Consider the following 22795-nt stretch of genomic DNA (forward strand, 5'->3'; position numbering starts at 1 on the left):
GCTGTGTCAGTAAGGTGGCTATCAGCCTGGCACTGGTTATGTTGTACCCTACAGAGTCACATATCTCTGGCTGTGAACTCCGATTGCTTTTCAAACCTTTTAAAAAAGGTGACTTAAATGTTCTAAAAAGTATAAATTCATGTGTTTAAAAATGATTTAAAACTGTTGAAGGAACACCTGTCATGACCTTATGTCCAAAACATCTATATATGGTGTTGAAGCGATATCAACTGAAGTTTAAATAGGGTTGGGTTGTACTTAAGTGCAATACCAATTTGTATTACAAGATGCTACACTGTGTTAATACAACATTTATTCAACCGTTAGAAACATTGATTTTCAGTGAAAACAGGCAAAAAAAGCCTTTTGCTGAAATGCCGGTAGCTAAAAAGAAATACCAAAAACATACACAATAGTGAAGGTGGTTGGTGCTGCCAGGTGGTGAAGATTTTAGATTGATCCTTCAATCCCAGAAAGTATCTTTAAAGGGAGGGGTTCCTGAGACGTTTGTTGAAATAAGTATATCAAAGGGACAGCACAGGTTGAGTTACTTGGAGACAAAGTTAGAGAGGCAAGGTGGAGATGGTTTGGACTTGTGCAGAGAAGTATTGTTGTATTTAATATCTGGCAGCTGGTGCTCAGACTGAACTAAACACTTGGGTGAGTTGTTGTTAGAAAATTTGTGTTTTTACAGTTCTTTTTGCTTTGGCTATCTACTCAGTTTGCCCTTGCATGTTGTGCATAAAATGTTTATAGAAAAGTTCTCATTTATGGAGAAAGTCTTAGGCAATGACGTGCTGCTGCTGCTGCTGCTGCTGAGCAATGGGAAAATGCTGCAGTACTCACGTCGTCCCTGGGCTTTGGTTTGGTTGAAGTTTGAGCAGCCACCAGAAGCTGTTCCAGACCCCACTTGAACGTCTGTTTATCTCTCCTTCAGTTTGTTATGATCCGAAAACTCTATCTCCCGTTCAGTTTACATTCCTCTGAGCATCACCCGAGTCGCACTCCAGTGAACCTGTAAGAGTTCGTCCGGTTTGAATTTCATTTCATTTCTCTTTGTTCCCAGCGCTGATTGTCACCATTTCAGGCTTTTGTTCAACAGTTTATCTTTTGTGTTTCTGTGCCACAGTGATGACATGAAACTGAAAAGTTATTTTACAAGCCTGGGGAGTATCATCCTAGCGCAAAATGTTCAGGGTCAAGCTTCACTCCTCTTTTGTGCCTTCTGCATTTGCAAAAATTACATTTCCCCTAATATGTTTCAGATTTAAAGACCCTGTCTGAGCACCTGTGTTAAAAAAAAAATCACGAAATCTTTATTGTAACTGTCTTTGTGTGTGTGTCTGTGTGTGTGTTTGTGCGTGTGTGTGTGTACAGGTAATTATTTGGGACAAAAAGGGAGGAAAAAACAGATCCAGTGATGACAAAGCAACACCAGCAGCAACAGGGAGGGAAGAAGAAATTCAACACAGCCACCAAAGTGCAGGAGAGGTGGCCAAATTAAAAGAGATGCTCGGGCAACGTGATAACGAGATTAGTATCCTTTGGCTTGCTGCAGCTAGCTTACTTCAGCTCCAGTTAATCTCTATAAAGAAATATCTGATATTTCATACTGGAAGACTTTTTTCTTTCTGTTTCTAGTCTGTGTTTTATTGATCCATCATGTTTGGGCATTGGTTGCACATAGATCAAAGCCTGTGTGGAGAGGCAATAAGGGATTGAATGTTCTGAAGTGCAATTTCAAAACCATCAGCTACCGTCTGACTTTTTTTTTTTTTAACAATCAGCGAGGCACACAGAACACAACGTCTTGGCCTACATTTCTGTTCTCCGTTATTTTGATATTCTGGCTGCACAAGAAACTTGGAAAAATTGGCTTTTGCATCCACAAGCTTAGTCATTAGAATAGTTGCCAGGTTCCTGGACTGAGCGTCAATAAGAAGCAATAAAAATCTGATTGTACTAAAAAATTGTTTTACAAACAAAGGAAAAATAATTAGGGACCTTGGTATGAAACATTAAACCTCTTATGTGTTTTAACTTATTTTGACTAACTACCTATCCCATATGGTGAAATGACTGTTTTTACCCAAAATGTACTTTTCAAAGATCTCTCCTGTGAATTATCAGGAAAGAGAACAATCATCCAGGGTACCATTGCTTGTTTCTGCTACTCTGCGTCTTAGACATTAAATTGGTGCAGTTTTGATGTTGAAGCTATGATGTATCCCATGATACTGAAGTTCCAAGTGTTATAGGAGAAATCAAGCTGAATAAAATCAAGATTTTGGCTTTAGGTTGTGAGACTTGGAGTGTGTCTAAAATTGATTTGGTTTCAGTTTTTAATTGAACTCTTTCATCTATTATGAGAATCAAAAATGCTGGAAAAAGTACCATTAAAACAACTTAAAAACTGAAACTTTGACCCATTTTTAATTACTTTGAAGACCTGTAACTTAGAAAGGTAAAAGTTTGCATGGCTTCATTAAATACAGTAAATGCACTGGTACCTATATAGCACTTTTATACTCGAACACCATAAGCCTCATTCATCCAATCAAACACAGATTCATACAAGCTCTTTTTTGCTATACTTTGTCTAACAGTCAGACACACACTCACTCCGATGGATGCATTGGCATTAACTGTGGGTTCAGTATTTTGCCCAAGGATACTTTGGCATGCAAACTTGAGGAGCCAGGGAGCAAACTGTCAACCTTCTAACTGGTAGAAGATGCTGAACATCTAAAACAATATTAAGTCATAACATTTGCTGGCTTCTTACTTCTTTACCTTACAGTTTTACTAACTCATTCAGGAGATAACTCATGTTAGCACACCCACACATGCCCAGACTCATCTGTTTTGGAAGTGACAGTTATATGTCAAGATGCTACATGTAATGATATTTATTTAATGCATCAGTAGGGAAATGAGGCAAAAATCACCTTGACTGGTGAGCTGTATTGACCTGATAGGACTGCGTGCACATTTGGTGCAATTTCAAACCACAGAGATTCAGATCCAGATGTACAGCATCTCATTCCTCTAATATACAGCTTCCACTGTTCACGCTTAGCTGAAACAAGAGTTACAGTGTTTAAGGAAATGGCTTTTTTAAATTGGGTGATAATGGGTGGAAAATAAATTGAGCAGAGTGGATTTCAATTTAAATTAGTCTTTCTGCATCCCACCTCAGCATTTAATCACACTTACTGCTGATAGTAAAGCCTTCATTAGGAGAAAAGTCTTTATAGGAAATGTGTCTGTGTTATTGCACGGTTGGGTTACTGCACTTCTGTGAAATATAAGTAGGTTAACATTCATCACTAGCACACCACAAAAACACAGATTCTAATGACTGCTGTTAATCATAATTACTATTAATCATAATAATGGTATTGGTGTGTGAATACGATATTTCTAATGGCTTTATGGGATTATTCCACCCTCAGCCCCTTTTGCTGTGGCTTGCCGTTAGATCACTGCACATTAGCTGGAAAATTGAGACGTCTGCTTGATTATTTAGCCAGAAAATCCGCAGGTCTCCTAAACAAATCGAATATTATCAAACAGATATTTTACCGTAGTATTTCTTGGACCTGTTTTTTGGAATGTAAATTCCTTTCTTCTTTGATTTTTTCCCCCTCAAATTGTCACATACTGGTTTTCACATGATGCACGTGTAATTGCCAAAAGTGCCCCTGTACGTGTCTAAAGGCGCATATTACAGTCACTAATGTACATGCTCTCCTGACCATGTTGCCTTCTTTCATTGTGAAGTTTGTATATAAGGTTGCAATAGCCTAAACTGTCAATCCTTCAGTCAGGGTGGTCTGTCTGCACTTTGTAACATTATAGTCTGTAAGAGTGACATTATTTCCAAACAGATCACTAATAACTATCTAGATTTCAAACCTGTATCCGCTAGCTAATTACTGTGCTGCCCATGTCTGTATGAATGTCCTACGCCCTTGGCTCTACAGCGACACTGAGGAGTCCTCACAGGGTTTATTATGGGAAAGTTCCCAGTAAAACAAAGGGGGGGCATCCTATCTGCAAGAGTTAGGGCACCTGGTTTTGCTTAGTTGACTCTCCAAGAGTGAATAGATATCCACCAGTAACATGATGACAGAGAAGCAACAAACATAGCAGATTTTAAACAAACGAAGAAAGCACAGTGGTTAGGGTGACAAATAAAACAAGCCGATGTCAAAATGACAAGGTTTTCTGAGGACAGCTCATGTGGTCACATTGCACCTTAAAAACGATGACTAAAAAGGATCGGGAAATTTCAGAGAAATCTGAATTTATGAGATATAAAACAATAGAATTCAAACTTCATGCTAATGATCCTATAGAGAAAATATTGACCTGATTTCTGTGGGGCTTGAATATCCCGAGTTTTCCTAACAGGAAAGTGTTATTAATTTATTTATTTATACACTTTTTTTTAAGCAAAGTTTATGCTAGTTAAACTCAAAGTGTATATATTGTAGTTTATATCAATGCATGCTGACACACTTCTCTGTCATGCATTGTGCCAGTTTTTCCATCTCTACAGCAGCTTCTCGGTGGTCGGTCATCTAAACTGACATCAGAAAGTCTGGATTTAAGCCACATGACCTATCCAATACATGTTCTACAATAATCAAAGTGACAATTGGGTGGCTTTAGCCAATTAACTCTCACCTTTTCTTTGGTAATAAGAAATTTTGTGTCCTTGACCTCCCAAATTGCAGCATCCAGCTCAAAAATACTTAGACCCACCTGTAATTTTGTGCACTTCATGGCTGCAGTGTAAAAAATAACCTGTGAACTGTGATGAATTGTGAGCTGTATGAGCGACAACATCACTGACAGTCTCATTTGTGACTCAAATGGTGGGTGGGTGGTGGGTGATGATATCAAAGGTGCTCAAAACTTGTGTAACACTATACTCAGCCACCACTGAACATAGATTAGTTAGACCTGGGTGGTGTATCGTGTTGAGATCTCATGACTTATCTACCCAGAAGCAGCATGGCTTCACTGGTGTAAATACTAAGCCCTCAAAGCATCATGTATTACTACGTGGAAACAACCAAAAAAAACCCCTCTCATGTTAGTATTGTACATTAATTTCATTCCTGATAGTAACTATAGTCTCTCACTGTGTATCTGTGAGAACAACTTAAAATTGACAGGCCTGTGCTGATGCCCTGTCTTTGTTAAAGCAGTACCATAGGGTGTCACTTATTACACATTCGGTGGAGAACATCAGCTTTTGATCATTTATTGTACTTGGATTAGTTTTACACTGTTCAATTCATCCAAGATGTTGTAATTGGAGCTGTTTGGGTCTCCTTTTACTTAGGTGAAAATGTGAAAAATATCTTTGGGCTAGGGCCATTAAAGCTTGGTTGGTTTTGAGCCCAGAGAGGACTCGGTTGCTTGGTCAGGAAAATATCATGGCTCCAAATATTTTACAGAATGGTCATGACCGTGCTTTAAAGAAACTAACACTTCATTTTGGCAAGAAACAGAAATATTTGACCCGTTTGGGGGCAAAGCTGGCCAAAAGATACGAGTTCCACTTGCTTGCACTAATTTCCTTTCCTTGAATACTGTCATTGTATTCGTAAACGTAAAGAGTAGGGAAACAAATTGTTCCTTATCATTTTTATTGCATACATTGTGTGGTACATTGAAACTGGAGTAGTTTGTGGCACCATTGAGAATGAAATCAAACATCTGCCATGTGTGGCAATTTTAAAGGCATTTTGTGTATTTCCTGTAATGTCTGACTTGTTGGAAATTATATTAGAGAATGACTAAAAAGCCGAGGAGGAGAAGAACATCATGAGCTGAATCTAACCGCAGCATTTTCACCACATGGCATGCGAAACAGCCCACAGATCTCACGTTCTTACTCCTATAGAAGTTTTTATCTCCACTAGACTTCTGTGGTAGTTTTGTGCATAAATGAAGATATCAGACGCCAATAATGGAAAAACCTGATGAACAGCGGTTTGAAGTAATGACTTGTTTGAATCAATGACACAGGACCCACAGAAACAGGCTCTTTTTCTGTAAATGTTGGCTACAGTAGGTCATTTGGAAGTGTGTTAGGTTTAGATTTTGGCAGTTTTGAGAACACTGTATGTTTTATTTCAATGGAAATTGTAATTAGAGACTACTTCTTCATATTATTGTTTCCACTGACATCCCCTTTTGTCATGGCTGAAGGGAATAAAAGTTAAGTTATGCCGTTTTTGTCTTTAAAAATCCCCCCGCGGTTATAGTCTGACTACAGTGAGATGTCTGCAGATCTCATTGTTAGTTGTGTGACTCCAAATTAGGGGTAGGCAACTCTTATTTCATGCTGACTAATAAATTAGGGGAAGGGCCATTCACAGGATAAATAAATCAAAATATGGTTACACGTTGAAATGAAAATATTACTAATATAAAATAAAATCCCTTTAAAACAATTTTAACTATAAGGATAACTTTCTACACTTTTCTTTTGTAGTCAGTGACTGCAGGAAGTCCAGAACCCATGCACATCAACTAATGCTGTTTTCCCCCTTGAAATGTTCTGCCAGGCCTTCACTGTAGCAACCTTTGATTGTTTCCTTCTTGTGAGTCTTTGAGTATTAAAGTAAATAACTTTAAAAAAAATGCTCTTTATGATTGAAATCAGATGACTGACTTGGCCAGTGTATAATATCTAATTTCTTTGCATTGAAAACTCTTTGGTTGCTTTTGCAGTATGCTTTGGGTCATTATTTATTTGCACTGTAAAGCGTTGTCTAATCAGTTTTGGCAGCATTTGGTTGAATCTGAGCAAAGGCTATAGGCCTGTGCGCTTAAGAGTCCGTGTTGCTGCTTGAATCAGCAGTCACATCGTCAATAAACAGTGGCCCATTTCCACTGGCAGTCACACATGCCCATACTGTAATGTTGCTTCCACCATGTTTGATTGATAATGTAGTATGCCTAAGATCGCAAACTCTTTCTGTCTTTCTCAATACTTGTTTTCTTCCCATTGTACAAGTAAATCTTGGTTTCATTTGTCCTTTTTTGTAAAACTGTGCAGACTCTTTTCTTTGTTTTCTGCTAAACTCTAAACTGGCCTTCCTCTTCTCAGGTCTTTCCATTCCCGTTTCCCCTTGTGTATTCTCATTGTGTTCCCATCTTATCTCTGTTTTTATCTTTTGTCAGATTCACGTCTTAGTGTGGGTCTCAGTCTGTATGTGCGTGTGTGTGTGCGTGCGTCTAATTACTGTTTTAATCTGATAGTCTTATATCTTATGTGCTTCATATTGAATTTTACTTCCCCTGATATGCTGCAGCTGTCTTCCCTGGTGTTTTCAGTCTTCCTAATTACTTGCTGTGTATTTATTGTCTCAGCCTTCCCTTGTCCCTTGTCATGTCCTCACCTCACATGGTAGTGTGTTTCTTAGCTCTGTGTTGTGCTGTTTCCCCCTCAGAGTTAATTCCTAGTTTAACATAAGCTTTTATTTTTGTTAACCTTTGCATTGCCAAAAATAAAGCAGGCCATGAAACTAATGTGTCCAGTTAGTTTTGAGCCCATTAAAAGGGACGCATTATAAAAACTGCTATAATTCCTAAATTATAGGCCAGAGGCCTTGTTCAAATACTTTTGGACCTAAGAGTAGTCAGCTCGAACCAGCCCTGGGACATGATCTAAGAAGAGTCAGTACAGTCACTCAGTTATTCTCAGTTATACTCTTAAGCAGACAACCACATCAGTGGGAAAAGACTCCCAAGAAATTCTTGGCAGTGTCATCTCTGCAGGCTTTTGGCTCCTCTCCACTGACTCATGCCAGACATTGCACCTTCCCATTTCTCTAAGGTCGGATGTCATTTAGGAAATCTCTACAGAAGCACAGCCTTTATCAAATAGCACAGCCTTTATCAACTATTGAAACATTTGGGAATACTTTTATAACAATTTTGTCAAAAATTAACTCTAGAGCAGCTACCTAACTGTCCTCATATATGCTTGACATAAGTTCTTTGATTTGTGATCTGTCCAATTGAATTGAGGGAGATTTTCTTGCAGTATCTTACCTCCAAAACAAAGACAAGTGCATTCTTTAATTCCTTGCGACAGGCATCCTAGTTAAGATGTTGAAGAAGGAGAAAAAAAGAGCCCAGGATGCTGCTGCTCAGCTTGCAAACATCACCAACAGCCAGAGTCAGAGTACATCGAGTGTGTCCACGGTGGAGCTGTCACAAGAAGGAAGTATGGAGACCATCTCAGCAGACCACAGAGGACGAGCTATACAGTGCATGAAAAGAGGTACGTCAACCTCAAGGTGTTCCCCTTGTCTTAAAAGGCAATATTGAAAGATTTGGCATGTTACTTGTTACATATGCAAAATCGTGTTTGAAAGACTGCTGATATGTTGTGATATAGAGTCAAAGTGTGAATCAGGTCTAGCTTCTTTCAGATGTTTTTTCCTAAACATAGCAATTTCTGGCCTTAAAATGAGGCCATATAACTCAAAAGGAGTTCATTGAGCCAAATTATCAAAAAAAAAGAAAAAAAAGAACAGGTAGTACAACTAGTGGTATTTAAGAGGGACTTATCTCAATAAAAGCTGTCTGTACTTTCAAGGAAAAAATAACATAGGCAAACATTCTCTGATGTAATTCCTTTCTTGTCTAATGTTCTCTAGATTTTTCTACTTTCAATAGAAAATGTCTTTTTTTAATAGTATTTCTACTATTAAAAAAACCCCAAATTAAAAGGAAAAACATCCATCAACTAACTAGTAATGTAACTGTTTGTAGAATGGAATGTTTTTAGTCCAGGTTGTTAGAGGCCTGTTAGAAACAGTTTCATTGTTTTACATTATGTTACAATATCTTTAAAAAGCATTTAATACATGAAAATAGTTTAATCATGTGTGTGTGTTAAAGTATTATGCATTTCCAAAGCATTTCAGTGTTTGTAAAGACAAGTGTCCACTTGTCCACATGTTGAGAGTGAAACCAATGTCATTTTTGCATTTGGTGTGGTATTTGATATATGTGAGCTATCAGTGCTCAAGACTAAAAGTAAGAAATGAAAACTGGCTGGGTAATATTCCTCAGAAATAGAGCTGATATAGTAGTAATGCTGTTCATGCTTACCAAAATAATCAGAACAGGTCCTGTCCCACATGGACTAATAAAGCACTGTATGAATTAAATCAAATTTTCACAGATGTTGACTCCATTAAGCGTCACACTCGCTCTTTTTAAGCTTTGAAAAATTAGGTGCTAAGCCTACAGACAGGTGATCTCTCTCGGTTGGAATGTAGGCTGTTTTTTGTGGTCTTTTAGATTTTCACTGTGCCTTTTGTGTGTCTCTGGGCCATAACAAATTCCTGATTTGTGGATTTTACTGCATGGTAAGGGTCTGACATACCAGAACCCTTTTCTTTATTTCTACACAATGCCATGAGTAGGATTATATGTATTAAAAGGACAGTATGGTATTTTAAACCTGTAATTTGTTGCTGATGAAAAGCTAATGGGTTTAAAACCTGTAATACTGACTGGAACGTGAAGCCGAGGCCGTGAGCCAAGACTTCTGCAATGTAAATACAAGAGACGCTATGCAGATGTGACCAGGACACTAAACCTAGACTGACAACTTTTGAGAAAGCATCCACTTAATTTAGAGACAGAATGTCTGTGCCATTGTGAAGCAGGCCAAAAAAGGTTATTCCAGAAGTCCTGCTCGCAGTTTTCTACATCCAGTTCATCCTCAGTATCACGAGACGCTGCCAAGCCAGATGAGCTTCATGATTACCTGATTAAAATATGTTTAATCTCCTTTTCAAGATCGCTGTCTCTTGCTTGCCCAGATCTCATCCAGGAAGTCCCGATTTGAATATTTGTATTCTGCGCCCACGGTTCTGAAAGTCAAGCATGGTACGCACATTAACAAACAACACCCACGGATGACGGTGATAGGAGCTCTTGCTACAAACAAGCAGTTTCCAATTCTGAAACCAGTGACTCAGCTGAGCAGCGAGAAAAGAAGCATGCGTGTTGTGCACTATAAAACTGTCTTTCAGGGTGAGGTTGTCAACCGACATCGAAGAGTGGTGCTTGCCATCAAATGCTTGTACAAAACACATTGAGAAAGGCTTTTTTTAACTACACTAACACATTCTTCACAGGCACCTCTGAACCACTTGCCAAATTTGCCTCCCTACAACTTTCTATACTTCTGTGTAGATCCAGAAGAGATCCAGCACACACTGCACAGGCACAAGTATGAGTGAACATTTGCAGAGTGAGCAGCCATACTGTCCAGAATTGAACAAAGAGATGATCTTGAAATCTAGATTTTTTTTAAAATAGATCTATCCAAGAATTTTTTGATCACATCTTGTATAATCTCTTTAGTCTGGGTCTCCTCCCAACTGACCATCCAAAGTTAGACGACTAGGAGATATCCTGATAAGATGAACGTGTATGTATCAGTAATTATCTCACGATACTCAAGCTCTTTAGCAACAACTCTCCTCTAGTGCAGAGGCAGCTGTCCATTCCTGTTTTTGGATGAGAATCATGGTCTCCCATTGATGGTGCTAACTATGTTCTGTCACCTCATTGTCAGCTTTAACTGTGCGTTCTAACAGTCATATTCAGAAAGGCAAAAGGACTGCATTAGATTCTTAAAACCAACACCCTCCTTACTCTGAGTGTGCCCTGAGATCCTGTCTATGAATGCCAAACACGTAATTTGTTTGTAGTTCTCAATTCAAATCCAAAAATGTATGCATAAATACATAAGTAAATATGCCAGAGGATATTTACTCTTTCGTTTTGGCAAATGTGTACATAATAAAGAACCATACTGTTTTACTTAACTGGCAGCCTAAGCGTGGTTGACAGCCTTTATGAACTAAAAGTTTAAAGATACATGATAACAATGACCCAAAGGTGGCAGCTTTAGAAGTAGAAACTTCAGCTGCAGCTGAACTTCTTTAGACATAAACTTGGTTTAAATGTAAGGGGAATGCTGAGGTTAAGCAAGTTAAGCTTTTGGATGAGCTCTCCAGCCAAAGGCGGCATTTATTTGGCTTTTCCTGCTTAATTTTGGTTAAGTGGAGCCTCGAGTGATGATGAACTTGAGCCTTTGTAACAAGCTTGGTCATAGCCATCAGGCTCGGTATGAGCCAGAAACTCATCAAACCAAGCCTGCGCTCTTGTCTCTGCTAACCACAGCTCTCTCATCCTCTCTGACATTTTTGTGTCATGGTGCCCAGTGCAGTAATAAGACCAGAAGAGCCTGTTTGAAAACAAAATACACACTTCAAGTCTGTCCATAAAGGACTATAGAAGGAACAAAGACCATGAACAGGGGGTTTTAAAATCACTGATAAATGATGTTCCATATGTATTAGATTATCTGATATGCAGTTAACATTATTATATGGGCTGTCACAGCAGAAGATTTGTTTTCATTCAGCCTCAAAAGGCCATTTTATTTATTTATTTCTCTCTTGTGAGACATGAACTTCCATGGATTCTGGTTCCTCTTAGTTTTACTTGGGCAGTCCATCCAGGTATATTAACAGCTGTGAAAATAAATTTAATGAACATAGATCACTGCAACTACAGCTGATCCACAGCTGTCATGTTAAAGCCTCCAAAATCAGTTCTATTCAAATTTTCACATCAGAATTCTGCAAACAATACCCACAGTGACAAAGTGTTTTCTTGAGGTTCGCATACTTATTGTGCATAAGTATTCACAGCCTTTGCTCAACACTTTGTTCAAGCAGTTTTGGCAACAATTACAACCTCAAGTCTTTTTGAGTATGATGCTACAAGCTTGGCACACCTGTTTTTGGGAACTCTCAGGCTCCATCGGTGCTCAGATATTTTCTGATCTCTCCAGAGCTGTTCAGTCTGGTCTCTGAGCCACTCAAGAACATTCACAGACGGGTCCCAAAGTCACTCCTTTGTTATCTTGACTGTGTGCTAGGGATGTCTGTACATTGCTGTATTCATCTTTCCCTCGAAAAAAAACAAAAACAAAACATCCCCACAGCTTGATGGTGCCACCACCATGTTCAGTGTAGGGATAGTATTGGCCAGGTGATGAGTGGTGCCTGGTTTCCTCCAGATATGACGCTTTGTATTCAGCCCCAAGAGTTCAGTCTTTGTTTCATAAGGTCAGACAATGTGGTTTCTTATGGTCTGAGAGTCTTTAGGGTGCCTTTTGACAAACTACATGTCGGTTGTCACAGTTTGACAAAGTTTTAGTGGGGGGTGGTTCATTTAATTATTAGTTATTATTAATCTCTCTTGTTTTTTCTTTTGTTCCTTTTGCAGTTATGTTGTTGCAGTTTTTAATAATCTCTGGCTCTTTGCCACAGCATGTCTTTGTCTTGTCTTCATCCACTCATCCCCAATCGGTCACAGCCCATGGCCATCCCTGCCTGAGCTTGGTTTTGCAGGAGATTTCTTCCTGTTTAAAGGAAGGTTTTTCCTTCCCACTGTCACCAAAGCGCATGCTCATAGGGGGGCATGTGATTGTTGGGGTTTTCTCTGTTTTCTTTGTATTATTGTCGGGTCTTTACGTTACTATATAAAGTGCCTTGAGGCAACTGTTGTTGTGATTTGGTGCTACATAAAGACTCAGAGGTATGGTTCTACATACGTCTGAGTCATCATCGGTGACGACCTAAGCAACTTTGTAGCATTTTGTACTCTTTGTAGAAGAAAGAGGCACTTCTGGTTTACATCAGAAATACAGTAAGGAGGCTGCAGCATTCTTGCCTCAAGAAAATAAAATGTGTGCCCTTTTCCAGGCTGGAGGATTATAACAATGGTGGACGGCATGCTGATCAAGACTGATTTAGCATTGCTGTGGAGTCACAGACTGAGATGGTGTTTGTAGATGACTTCATTCTTAAACCAGACTATATAATGACTACATTTTTTAATTTTGCCAACAGTATTAGTACTGTCCACTCTGTTGTGGGGAAAGTTGCACACCCCCAGAAATCTCCAGATCCTGCAGTAGTTACACGTCCACTCAGGAATGTTCAACCAATTTTCTCACACTTCATGAGAAATTCCTGACTCTTTCAGCCTGATGCTGTCCAGGGAGACTCTGTAACTTTGGGAAGCACAAGACCACACTGAGTACTTACAGGAGAATCAGAGAAGACATTTCCTACAGTTGTAATGCTTTTTATGTGGAGCACAGGTGGGGTCAATATTTATTTATTTGGTTTTTTTAGACTTTGGTGTTCATGCTGCATTTCTACAAAGATTTATGAGGTCCATTCTTTATTCTCTGTTTAAAAAGAGACCATTTCTGAGAAAAACTCTCAAACTCTGAGATTAGATTTTTGAGGAAAAATGCACAATATTTTGTAGATTATCTAGAAAAAAATATACAAAAAAAGATTACACTTTGCAGTCAAATTCACTAAGGGAATCCTGATAACTGTAGCTCTAACTCTAATTTCAAGCTTTAAAGAGACACTGTCATAAAATGGGTGGATTCAGAACATAATTACACACTGAATTAGACGAGCTTTGTGCAACATCTGTTGTTTCTGCAGTTTCATGCAGTAAAACAGCAGTTTTACAGAGGCTGGTGGATTAGAATTTCAGCTTTTTATCTTTATTTATTTTGGCTTTCATTTTTCTAAATGTCCAATTTTTTCATGTAAATTGAAGTCTAATCTTACATATCTCATCCTTTTGTTTTTCAGAATGTTGCCTCCCTTCATCTGTGTATTTTTTATTATCATTATTATTGTTATTCATTTCACAGGTTTTCTTCCTAATAGTTACAATTTTCATATCAGAAAATGTCGGATTTATTCCTACTTTTGCCTGTGCCTTTAAATATATATCTTGTAGAAACCTCCTTTTCCCAGTTTGTTTATTTATTTTCCATCTTTAGAATATTTTAGGATTTTTGAATTTTATTATTAGCTGACAGTTAACTTTTTGTATAGCTTTATTTATTTATAGTATCTGTCGTTTTCCTTTGTATTTATTTATTATATATGTTCTTATTCTTTGCAAAGCACTTTAGCACTCTTTCCAATAACCTTACTATTTCTGTTGTTACCTTTATTTAATATGCCACAGTAGTAAATCAGTACCTAACTATTGAATTTTTAGACCCATAGATTTAAAAGCAACGCATTGAGAAAAAAGGATAAGAAAAATACAGCTGTCCTTGTGCGTCTTCTTATGTGTGCTCTAAATACATTTTTTATGAAATATACAGAATGAGCAGAATACCAGAGGGACACACAGTTGACGCAGTTCTTTAACAATAGAGCAGATATCATATGTTTCTCATCTGCAGCGGCTGGTTTCCATGACCCACTTGGCGACTCAAACTATATGCACATTAGATCATTGTTCTTTATTCTGTCTTAATTTAAAACAAATGTGCTACACTTATCATGTCCGCATGCTCAGAGGGTCGCTGACTGTTTATGTACATTTCAATTAGGTCTAATCTTTGGGTCCTGCTGCTGCAGTCGCTGGATGAAAATCACTGTCCCCTGAAGATGCACTGTAAATATAATGATGATGAACTTTCCATGGAAACCATTTGTGATGACTGAAAGCCATACTGTCAGACTCTGTTTTTTCCTTCTGTTCTTGGCCTCCTAGCTCAGCCAACACATAATAGAACCTGGACATTAGGAAGGGTTTTCTGATTACCACTGTCTCTGTAGAAGCACTCTGCGCACATTACGTCATAGAGCTGGATTTCTGCTGCGTTTGCTGTACAATGAAAACAGGACTAATAGGAGTGTTTAGAGTCTTATGAAGGTACAGATGTACAGTGTCTCCTTCCTGTTCTTTTCATAGAGCGCTGATAGAAAGACAAGGTGTTCCTGTTGTGGCTCAGACTGTTAAAGAATTGAATTAACCAGAAATGAGACGAGTCTTAAGTGAGAGTTAGATCTTAACGTAAATCCGGCTAGCTTGTAATGAGACGCTGATGATTCTAGCAGGCCGTCCACACGTTTCTGTGATCTGGACCAAATAGAGACACCTCGGTGAGTGAGAAAGTGCAGTAGGAACATAAAATTCACCCAAAAATAATTGTGAAAGCTCCTAGCTTCTTCTCTTTGCTGGCATTTCACCTCTAAAATTTGTTGAAGCAGCAACAACAGTCACAACACATTCAAACCTCTGTGGTTTGTCTGCACTTGGAGCACGGAAAAGAAAAATGAGGAAAGTTGGCCTGAGGACCGTGTGATCTCATTACCCCACAAATTCTGTGAGCACAACATAATATGATGTTATATCACCCTTAGATATTCCTGGAATGCTGCTTTTTTACAAGAGTCGACCGGAGTGCATTTCCCCTCAAGATCCCCTCATGCTGATTTGTAGAGTTTGGCTCTTGTAGCGCACGTCTAAGTTGGTTTTAATCAGGACTTTCCAAAAATAAAGAAACAGCATTCCTAACTGTCCCACGATTAATCTCACATGAGTTAGTGTCCTGTGTACGAATGTCTTTGGTTAGAACGGATAAGTCCACAGATTTAACGGGGGGTGCAGGGATTATTGGAAATCATGGTGGCATTTTGGATTTTCCAAGGAACAGTTGGAAAACAGTTGGTAACAGAGAGGAAAACAACAACTTGTTTTTCGCCTTCTTAATAAAACAGAAAAAAATAGAGTAAATTCCAGTCACCATGATACATGCAGCACTTATAAATAATAAATAGCTCCCAGTCATTTAATGTCTACATACAAGTTTAGCTTTTTGTGTTAAACTAAGAGAAGTAAAGGTTTTACAACAGATTTATTATCATGTAATAGCATGAAAAATAACAGTGCACTAATTGTAAGATTTTTCCCTAATACCAATATAATCTGTACTGATCTCATTGTGTCATTTAAGGAGGCAACAGAAAAAAATCACAGTTGACTGACTAAGATTGCAGTGTCAGTATTTAAGGTCAGGATGTGAACTTTTTCAAGCACGTAATCCAAACCATGCAGTGACATATTAACGTTATCTTGTGGATGGGCTCTTCTCAAGGATTTTCTTAGGTCGAGTTTGGTCCGATTTTGGTGTCTTCTTTCTGCCATATGATGACAATTGCCTCTGCCCATCAGGAATCTCAACAAGAACTTTTATTCAGAACTATTTAACCTACAAATAAACATCCTTCCTTTGCTAATGTGTTTATATTAGTCTAACCATAGCTTTGTAGTTAGACTCCAGGTGCATTTGGACACAGAGATGGTGCATAATAGTTACCACACAGATGCTTCTGGGTCATTTCACTCCTTTAGGAACCTTCCTGAGAATAAAATTTACAATCCAGCCTTTCTAATTCAATCGCATTTTCAGAAGGAGACCAAATCAACGCTCTCTGCTGTGTTGTGTTTTATCCCCTTGGTGGAAGTGCAGTATTTAAAGCAGATGTGTACAGCTTTAATAAAAACTTGAGCAGTGAGCAGGAAGTTCAACATCATGTTTCCTGATGTGCGATGCACTGCTGAGGTTGAGCAGCGAGGGGTGGGGTATATCCGCTATGTAATCTTGACATGTTCAGAACTGCTGTTTATATTTGTGTTTATGTTCTCGCTAATCATCAAATGCCGCGATAATCAGCCATATCAGTAGAGCTCTGTAGCGCACATCTGGCTTCCAGACTGGAGTAGAGTACCGGTGAATGTGGGAACATGTTCACATTTGTGTGAATGTGAGAGTGAATGAATAGTGGTATTGTAAAGCGCTTTGGGTGCCTTCAAAAGCGCTATATAAATACAATCCATTATTATCCATTATTATTTGCACAGCAGGACCTGGCATGAGTGCTCAAGTTAGATGATGTTTTTTACCGTGGAGCTGCTGATATACACAGTGTTTCTGATTCATAAAATAAAGCACACTGTGCATCTCAGTGCTGATTTTTATTCTCTCTCTTTCAGGCCCCAAGCTGTCAATGGGAAAACAAGAGGCCTTTGAGATCTTCATAAGAGACCATGAAGACCACCTAACCATTGAAGACAACAAGAGTCTGCTGAAACAGAGGTTAATGACTAGTAGAACAAAATATTATCCTGATAATGCCCAAATTAAGGCAGACTACTTCAACGTATAAGCAGTACCACAAAGTTCAGCATTTCAAGGATATCGTTTTCTTCTCGGGCACCTCTTTCTCTAACACCAGGAATCAGTCTGAGTGGTCACATGAATGTGGTTAACAAAGTCACGTTCACTCAGGAAAATGATTCTTTGCCCTCATAAACACGGAGCAATAGTTTTGAGTAAAATTCAAATTACATATACAGGGAGTGCAGAATTATTAGGCAAGTTGTATTTTTGAGGAATAATTTTATTATTGAACAACAACCATGTTCTCAATGAACCCAAAAAACTCATTAATATCAAAGCTGAATGTTTTTGGAAGTAGTTTTTAGTTTGTTTTTAGTTTTAGCTATTTTAGGGGGATATCTGTGTGTGCAGGTGACTATTACTGTGCATAATTATTAGGCAACTTAACAAAAAACAAATATATACCCATTTCAATTATTTATTTTTACCAGTGAAACCAATATAACATCTCCACATTCACAAATATACATTTCTGACATTCAAAAACAAAACAAAAACAAATCAGCGACCAATATAGCCACCTTTCTTTGCAAGGACACTCAAAAGCCTGCCATCCATGGATTCTGTCAGTGTTTTGATCTGTTCACCATCAACATTGCGTGCAGCAGCAACCACAGCCTCCCAGACACTGTTCAGAGAGGTGTACTGTTTTCCCTCCTTGTAAATCTCACATTTGATGATGGACCACAGGTTCTCAATGGGGTTCAGATCAGGTGAACAAGGAGGCCATGTCATTAGTTTTTCTTCTTTTATACCCTTTCTTGCCAGCCACGCTGTGGAGTACTTGGACGCGTGTGATGGAGCATTGTCCTGCATGAAAATCATGTTTTTCTTGAAGGATGCAGACTTCTTCCTGTACCACTGCTTGAAGAAGGTGTCTTCCAGAAACTGGCAGTAGGACTGGGAGTTGAGTTTGACTCCATCCTCAACCCGAAAAGGCCCCACAAGCTCATCTTTGATGATACCAGCCCAAACCAGTACTCCACCTCCACCTTGCTGGCGTCTGAGTCGGACTGGAGCTCTCTGCCCTTTACCAATCCAGCCACGGGCCCATCCATCTGGCCCATCAAGACTCACTCTCATTTCATCAGTCCATAAAACCTTAGAAAAACCAGTCTTGAGATATTTCTTGGCCCAGTCTTGACGTTTCAGCTTGTGTGTCTTGTTCAGTGGTGGTCGTCTTTCAGCCTTTCTTACCTTGGCCATGTCTCTGAGTATTGCACACCTTGTGCTTTTGGGCACTCCAGTGATGTTGCAGCTCTGAAATATGGCCAAACTGGTGGCAAGTGGCATCTTGGCAGCTGCACGCTTGACTTTTCTCAGTTCATGGGCAGTTATTTTGCGCCTTGGTTTTTCCACACGCTTCTTGCGACCCTGTTGACTATTTTGAATGAAACGCTTGATTGTTCGATGATCACGCTTCAGAAGCTTTGCAATTTTGAGACTGCTGCATCCCTCTGCAAGATATCTCACTATTTTTGTACTTTTCTGAGCCTGTCAAGTCCTTCTTTTGACCCATTTTGCCAAAGGAAAGGACGTTGCCTAATAATTATGCACACCTGATATAGGGTGTTGATGTCATTAGACCACACCCCTTCTCATTACAGAGATGCACATCACCTAATATGCTTAATTGGTAGTAGGCTTTCGAGCCTATACAGCTTGGAGTAAGACAACATGCATGAAGAGGATGATGTGGACAAAATACTCATTTGCCTAATAATTCTGCACTCCCTGTATATACAGTAATGGACTTCTATACATTTTACATCAGATTAAAACTTTGGGTGTAAGATTCAGATAATTATTTATTAAAAGCTAGACATTTTAAATGAGAATAAGAAAGAAAAGTATGTCTTTGTGCCCCCTTTTCCCTGTTCATGCCCTATCGGCCCCCCTGGCTAAACTTTGCTAGATCCGCCCCTGCACAGTTACCAGCCGTGAGCTGCGTAGAAAAAGATCCTGGTCCAGAAAGTAATATTAAATAAATTCTAACAACAGCTTATCAAGGTTAAACATTCTGCTGATGTTCAGCCGCTGGTTTCCTCTTTCTGGCGCAAAGTGGGCCAAAAACAAAGAAGAGAGACGGACTTGGACAGAAAAGCCGATCAGCTGATCATTAATCAGTTTCATGACTGAAGTAGCGCGGGAATGCTTTACAAACATTCAGATATTAACTTACACACTTGCTTTACTTCTCTCTGGGATCACTTCCTCGGAGATGAAATGCCGGTTTGGTAGGAGGCTCCAAATACACACAACCGCTCTATCACGTGAGCACACTGCTCCGACGTGCTATGGTTATGGGCCGAGTTACGCTATGTCGCAAGTTTTGTGAGGTGCTTTATTGATATTTAATGGATCGGGTTACATTTTTTATTTCTCTCCGATATCCGATCCAGTAATTTACGTCAGTATCGGACCGATACGTAATATCGGATCGGTCCATCTCTAGTAAAGACACATTATTGTTGTATTGTTTTTCAGTGGATTTTCTATCCTTAAGAGATGCCAGACATTTCCACAATCCAGATGTATAAACAGCACAACAGGCCTGAGGAAGCATATGTAAATGTGATCTTGAGGGTGAACTTTGCTTTTAATTCTTTGATTCTTTTGAACAGATCAGCAGAGGCCCGGAAACTTGGAGAGGAACTGAATGAAGCCAGAAACAGAATCAGTAAGTTTTCTCATTCTTTTTGAAAAACACATTACACTCAAGAGCTGCGTAATGTTCAGGTGCGCAGTCGTCTGTCATAGAATAGAATAGAGCCCTCTATTCAAAAGAAAGATATAAATAGTAAAGACATCATCAGGAATTAATAGCAAACAGAAGAGAGGGATATATACAAAACAAGAGAAAGGCACACATCGGAGAGCAAATTGCTGGGAAGCAGTGCAAAAGGACTTGATCATCCTAATGGAAACTAAGATACAGTTGATAAGACGCTCCATTGAGTTCTGTGGTGTGTTCTTCTGTGTTTACTTTACCACACATCAGCAGCAGAAGAGCTAACATAGCATGAAGCAAGCTAAGACCAAAGAGCGAGCAGTTTGGAGGTTCATGCTGCGATAGCAACAGCCTTTCGCTATATGTTTCAAAAGGTTTTTCTTTTTCTGTGTGTTCGGAGATACAGTGGTGTAAAAACAGTGCTTGCCCCTGCTCCTCACATGTAGGTTTGGATTTTTCCCCCTTAATAAGAAACACCTTTATTTAGAAACTGCATTTTGTGTTTACTCAAGTTATCTTTGTCTAATAGTAAAATTAGTTTCATGATCTGAAACATTTAAGTGTGACAAATATAAAAAAAAATAGGAAATAAGGAAGGGGAAAAAGACTTTTTATACCACTGTATAGGAAGAAGCTGAAAGGGCGTTGATTTGATGTTGGGAAGCTTCTGTTGTTACTATGGCAACATAACGTTCTCAGCTCGATTGATATTTAATATTTAACTAGTTTCATATTTTACTTCACCTGTTTCTTTCTGACAATAGGCGACAATAATGCAGTTTTATTTTTCTTGGATTTGTTGTCTTGTGTCTTTATTTTTGAATATTTCCCAATTTAGTTATTTTGGTCAGTTATTTTAACAAGTTCCATATTAATACATTTGAAACAGCCTGAAGATTTCCACATTTGGATTTCCGGTTACTGAAGATTCCAACCTGTGTTTTTTACTTGGCTGTCACTCTTGTGCTCTTCTGTGTAATATCCATAACGGGTAAACTTGGCATTGGCTTAGGCCAAAGCTTAGTGGTTCTAAGCCTTATGTTGTTAGTCTGGGACTATATTCACTACACAATGTGTGTCTTCTAAATGCCCACAAGTGACCCAAAGTGAAGATTAGACAGAGACTGTCTCATTTGCACTTTGTTTCTTATTTCCAAGTAAATATTTTTATTTCTGGATTCTAATTGAGTCATAATTCAAAATAATTCTTATGTATTGTAAACTTGGTTTATGAGTTCATTCTCTGCCTGAAACAAGCTGAACTAGGAGTCTGTCATACTTCCATGTAACACGACATTCTATGACACAAGATGGGGCTTCCATTAAGAACAACGCTCTGAGAATGCAGAGCCTTTTGAGGAACTGAGCTAAAAGAATTACGTTAAATAGCAACAGACATCTGAAAACATTCCAGTGATAACTTTCTTGATGTTGGCTAGATGCACTGAGTCTTCTTCTTCGTCTTCTTCGTCTTCTTCTTCTTCGTCTTCTTCGTCTTCTTCTTCTTCACTCACTATGTGTTTATACACCTCTCTGCATTTAACTATTAGTTATTACTGATCTCTCTTGTTTTTTTCTTTTGTTACTTTTGCGTTTCTTTATTTTTTGCTTTTTTTTTTTCCATTTCAGTTTTGTGCAGGTAAAAAAAACCTTCATTTTTAAAACTCCTACAGCTGTTCCATACAGAAAAAAAAAGGAAAAGCAGAGAAGGTGCACTTTAATATAGAAATCATAAAAGATGCCTTGTTAGAAGCTCAGTATTGTGTCATAACCTGCTGCTGTTTACAGAAACACTAAAAGCCGAGTCCTGTCACCGCTGGCAGTGAGTTTAAATGATATTAATGTTTGGTTGAACTTTCCAGTAAACTCAGAGCAGTTAAAATGTGTTTTTATCTGGTTTGCGTTTACTACTGCAAGCTACATTTATAAATTTCCCTGCTCTGTCTGTGGCTCATTTCACATGCCGTTGAAATGGATAGGTTTACACCAACGCCTGGCATCAGCGCTGCCTCTGAGCACGCTCAGTGGTTTAGTAGCATTTGCCCGTTAGCACCACACATGCCAGTGTACACTTATCACCCTCTGAATTAATTTTTTTTGTCTTTAGCCTTCACTGCATGAGGTGCTGACACAGTCAAATCTGTCACATGTCATGCAGAAATCAACCCTGACAGCATGCAGATTATTAACTCTTTAAATGTGTTCTGCAGACCGCACAGTGAGGCTGAAGCGAGGAAAAACTGGATTTTTACTAATTTATCCACATTCCTCATCTTACTCAAACATCTCAATGCTGTCAAAGCTTATTACATTTTTAGGTGCACAGAGCTGCATTCTTCCTGGATGAGAGATGGTGTTTTTAGTGGCTGGAAAGTGGCTCGCTGTGTTTTAATGCCATCTTGGAGGGTTTGCTCGGAAACTTTACACCACCTGTGTCTCATGGTTAAAGGAGAACATGGAAACTTTTAGGATAATATGAGGTGCTTTTTTCTAAAGGACCCAACTTGAGGGTTAGAGGAAGCATCAGTCTCTAGTCTATGCTGTATTTCTTGGCCGCACTATGATTCTAGAGATCAGTCCTACTGCAGAGACGCATTCTGAAACCATAGGTCGAAAGAAGAGATTTCTATTTAGAAAGTCACAGATGCACATCTTCTGTAGCAGGAGTATGAGACTGATGTGATTCTGAGCTCCCACTAAAGCAATTTGTGTGAAGTGGCGAGAATGAGAATCAGTACCTCAAAGTCTGAGACCGTGGTTTCATGGTTCCAGAAGGCTAAGCTTTTGATACACCTGTCAATCTATGTTTCAGTCATCATCGGTACTTGAGATCTGAGCAGTAGTCAGGAAAGTGAGCTCATGAATGCAGGTTTACACATAGGGTGAACAGTTTGGACATCAGGATGGAGCTCAGAATAAAGCTA

General features: G+C 38.8%; 1 protein-coding gene across 1 annotated transcript in view; it reads left to right on the forward strand.

The window, feature by feature from the left end:
• kif6 (kinesin family member 6) overlaps positions 1-22795 on the forward strand; it is a 70523-nt gene that overhangs the window by 37291 nt on the left and 10437 nt on the right. Inside the window, exons 12-15 of the mRNA XM_005933972.2 lie at positions 1378-1537; positions 8123-8311; positions 16954-17056; positions 19765-19820. Coding sequence (XP_005934034.1) covers positions 1378-1537; positions 8123-8311; positions 16954-17056; positions 19765-19820 — 508 coding nt within the window. The remainder of the gene's footprint in view (positions 1-1377; positions 1538-8122; positions 8312-16953; positions 17057-19764; positions 19821-22795) is intronic.

This window comes from Haplochromis burtoni, unplaced genomic scaffold, assembly GCF_018398535.1.
Source record: "Haplochromis burtoni strain Fernald_Lab_line unplaced genomic scaffold, NCSU_Asbu1 Contig_176, whole genome shotgun sequence".
In the NCBI taxonomy this organism is placed as follows: domain Eukaryota; kingdom Metazoa; phylum Chordata; class Actinopteri; order Cichliformes; family Cichlidae; genus Haplochromis; species Haplochromis burtoni.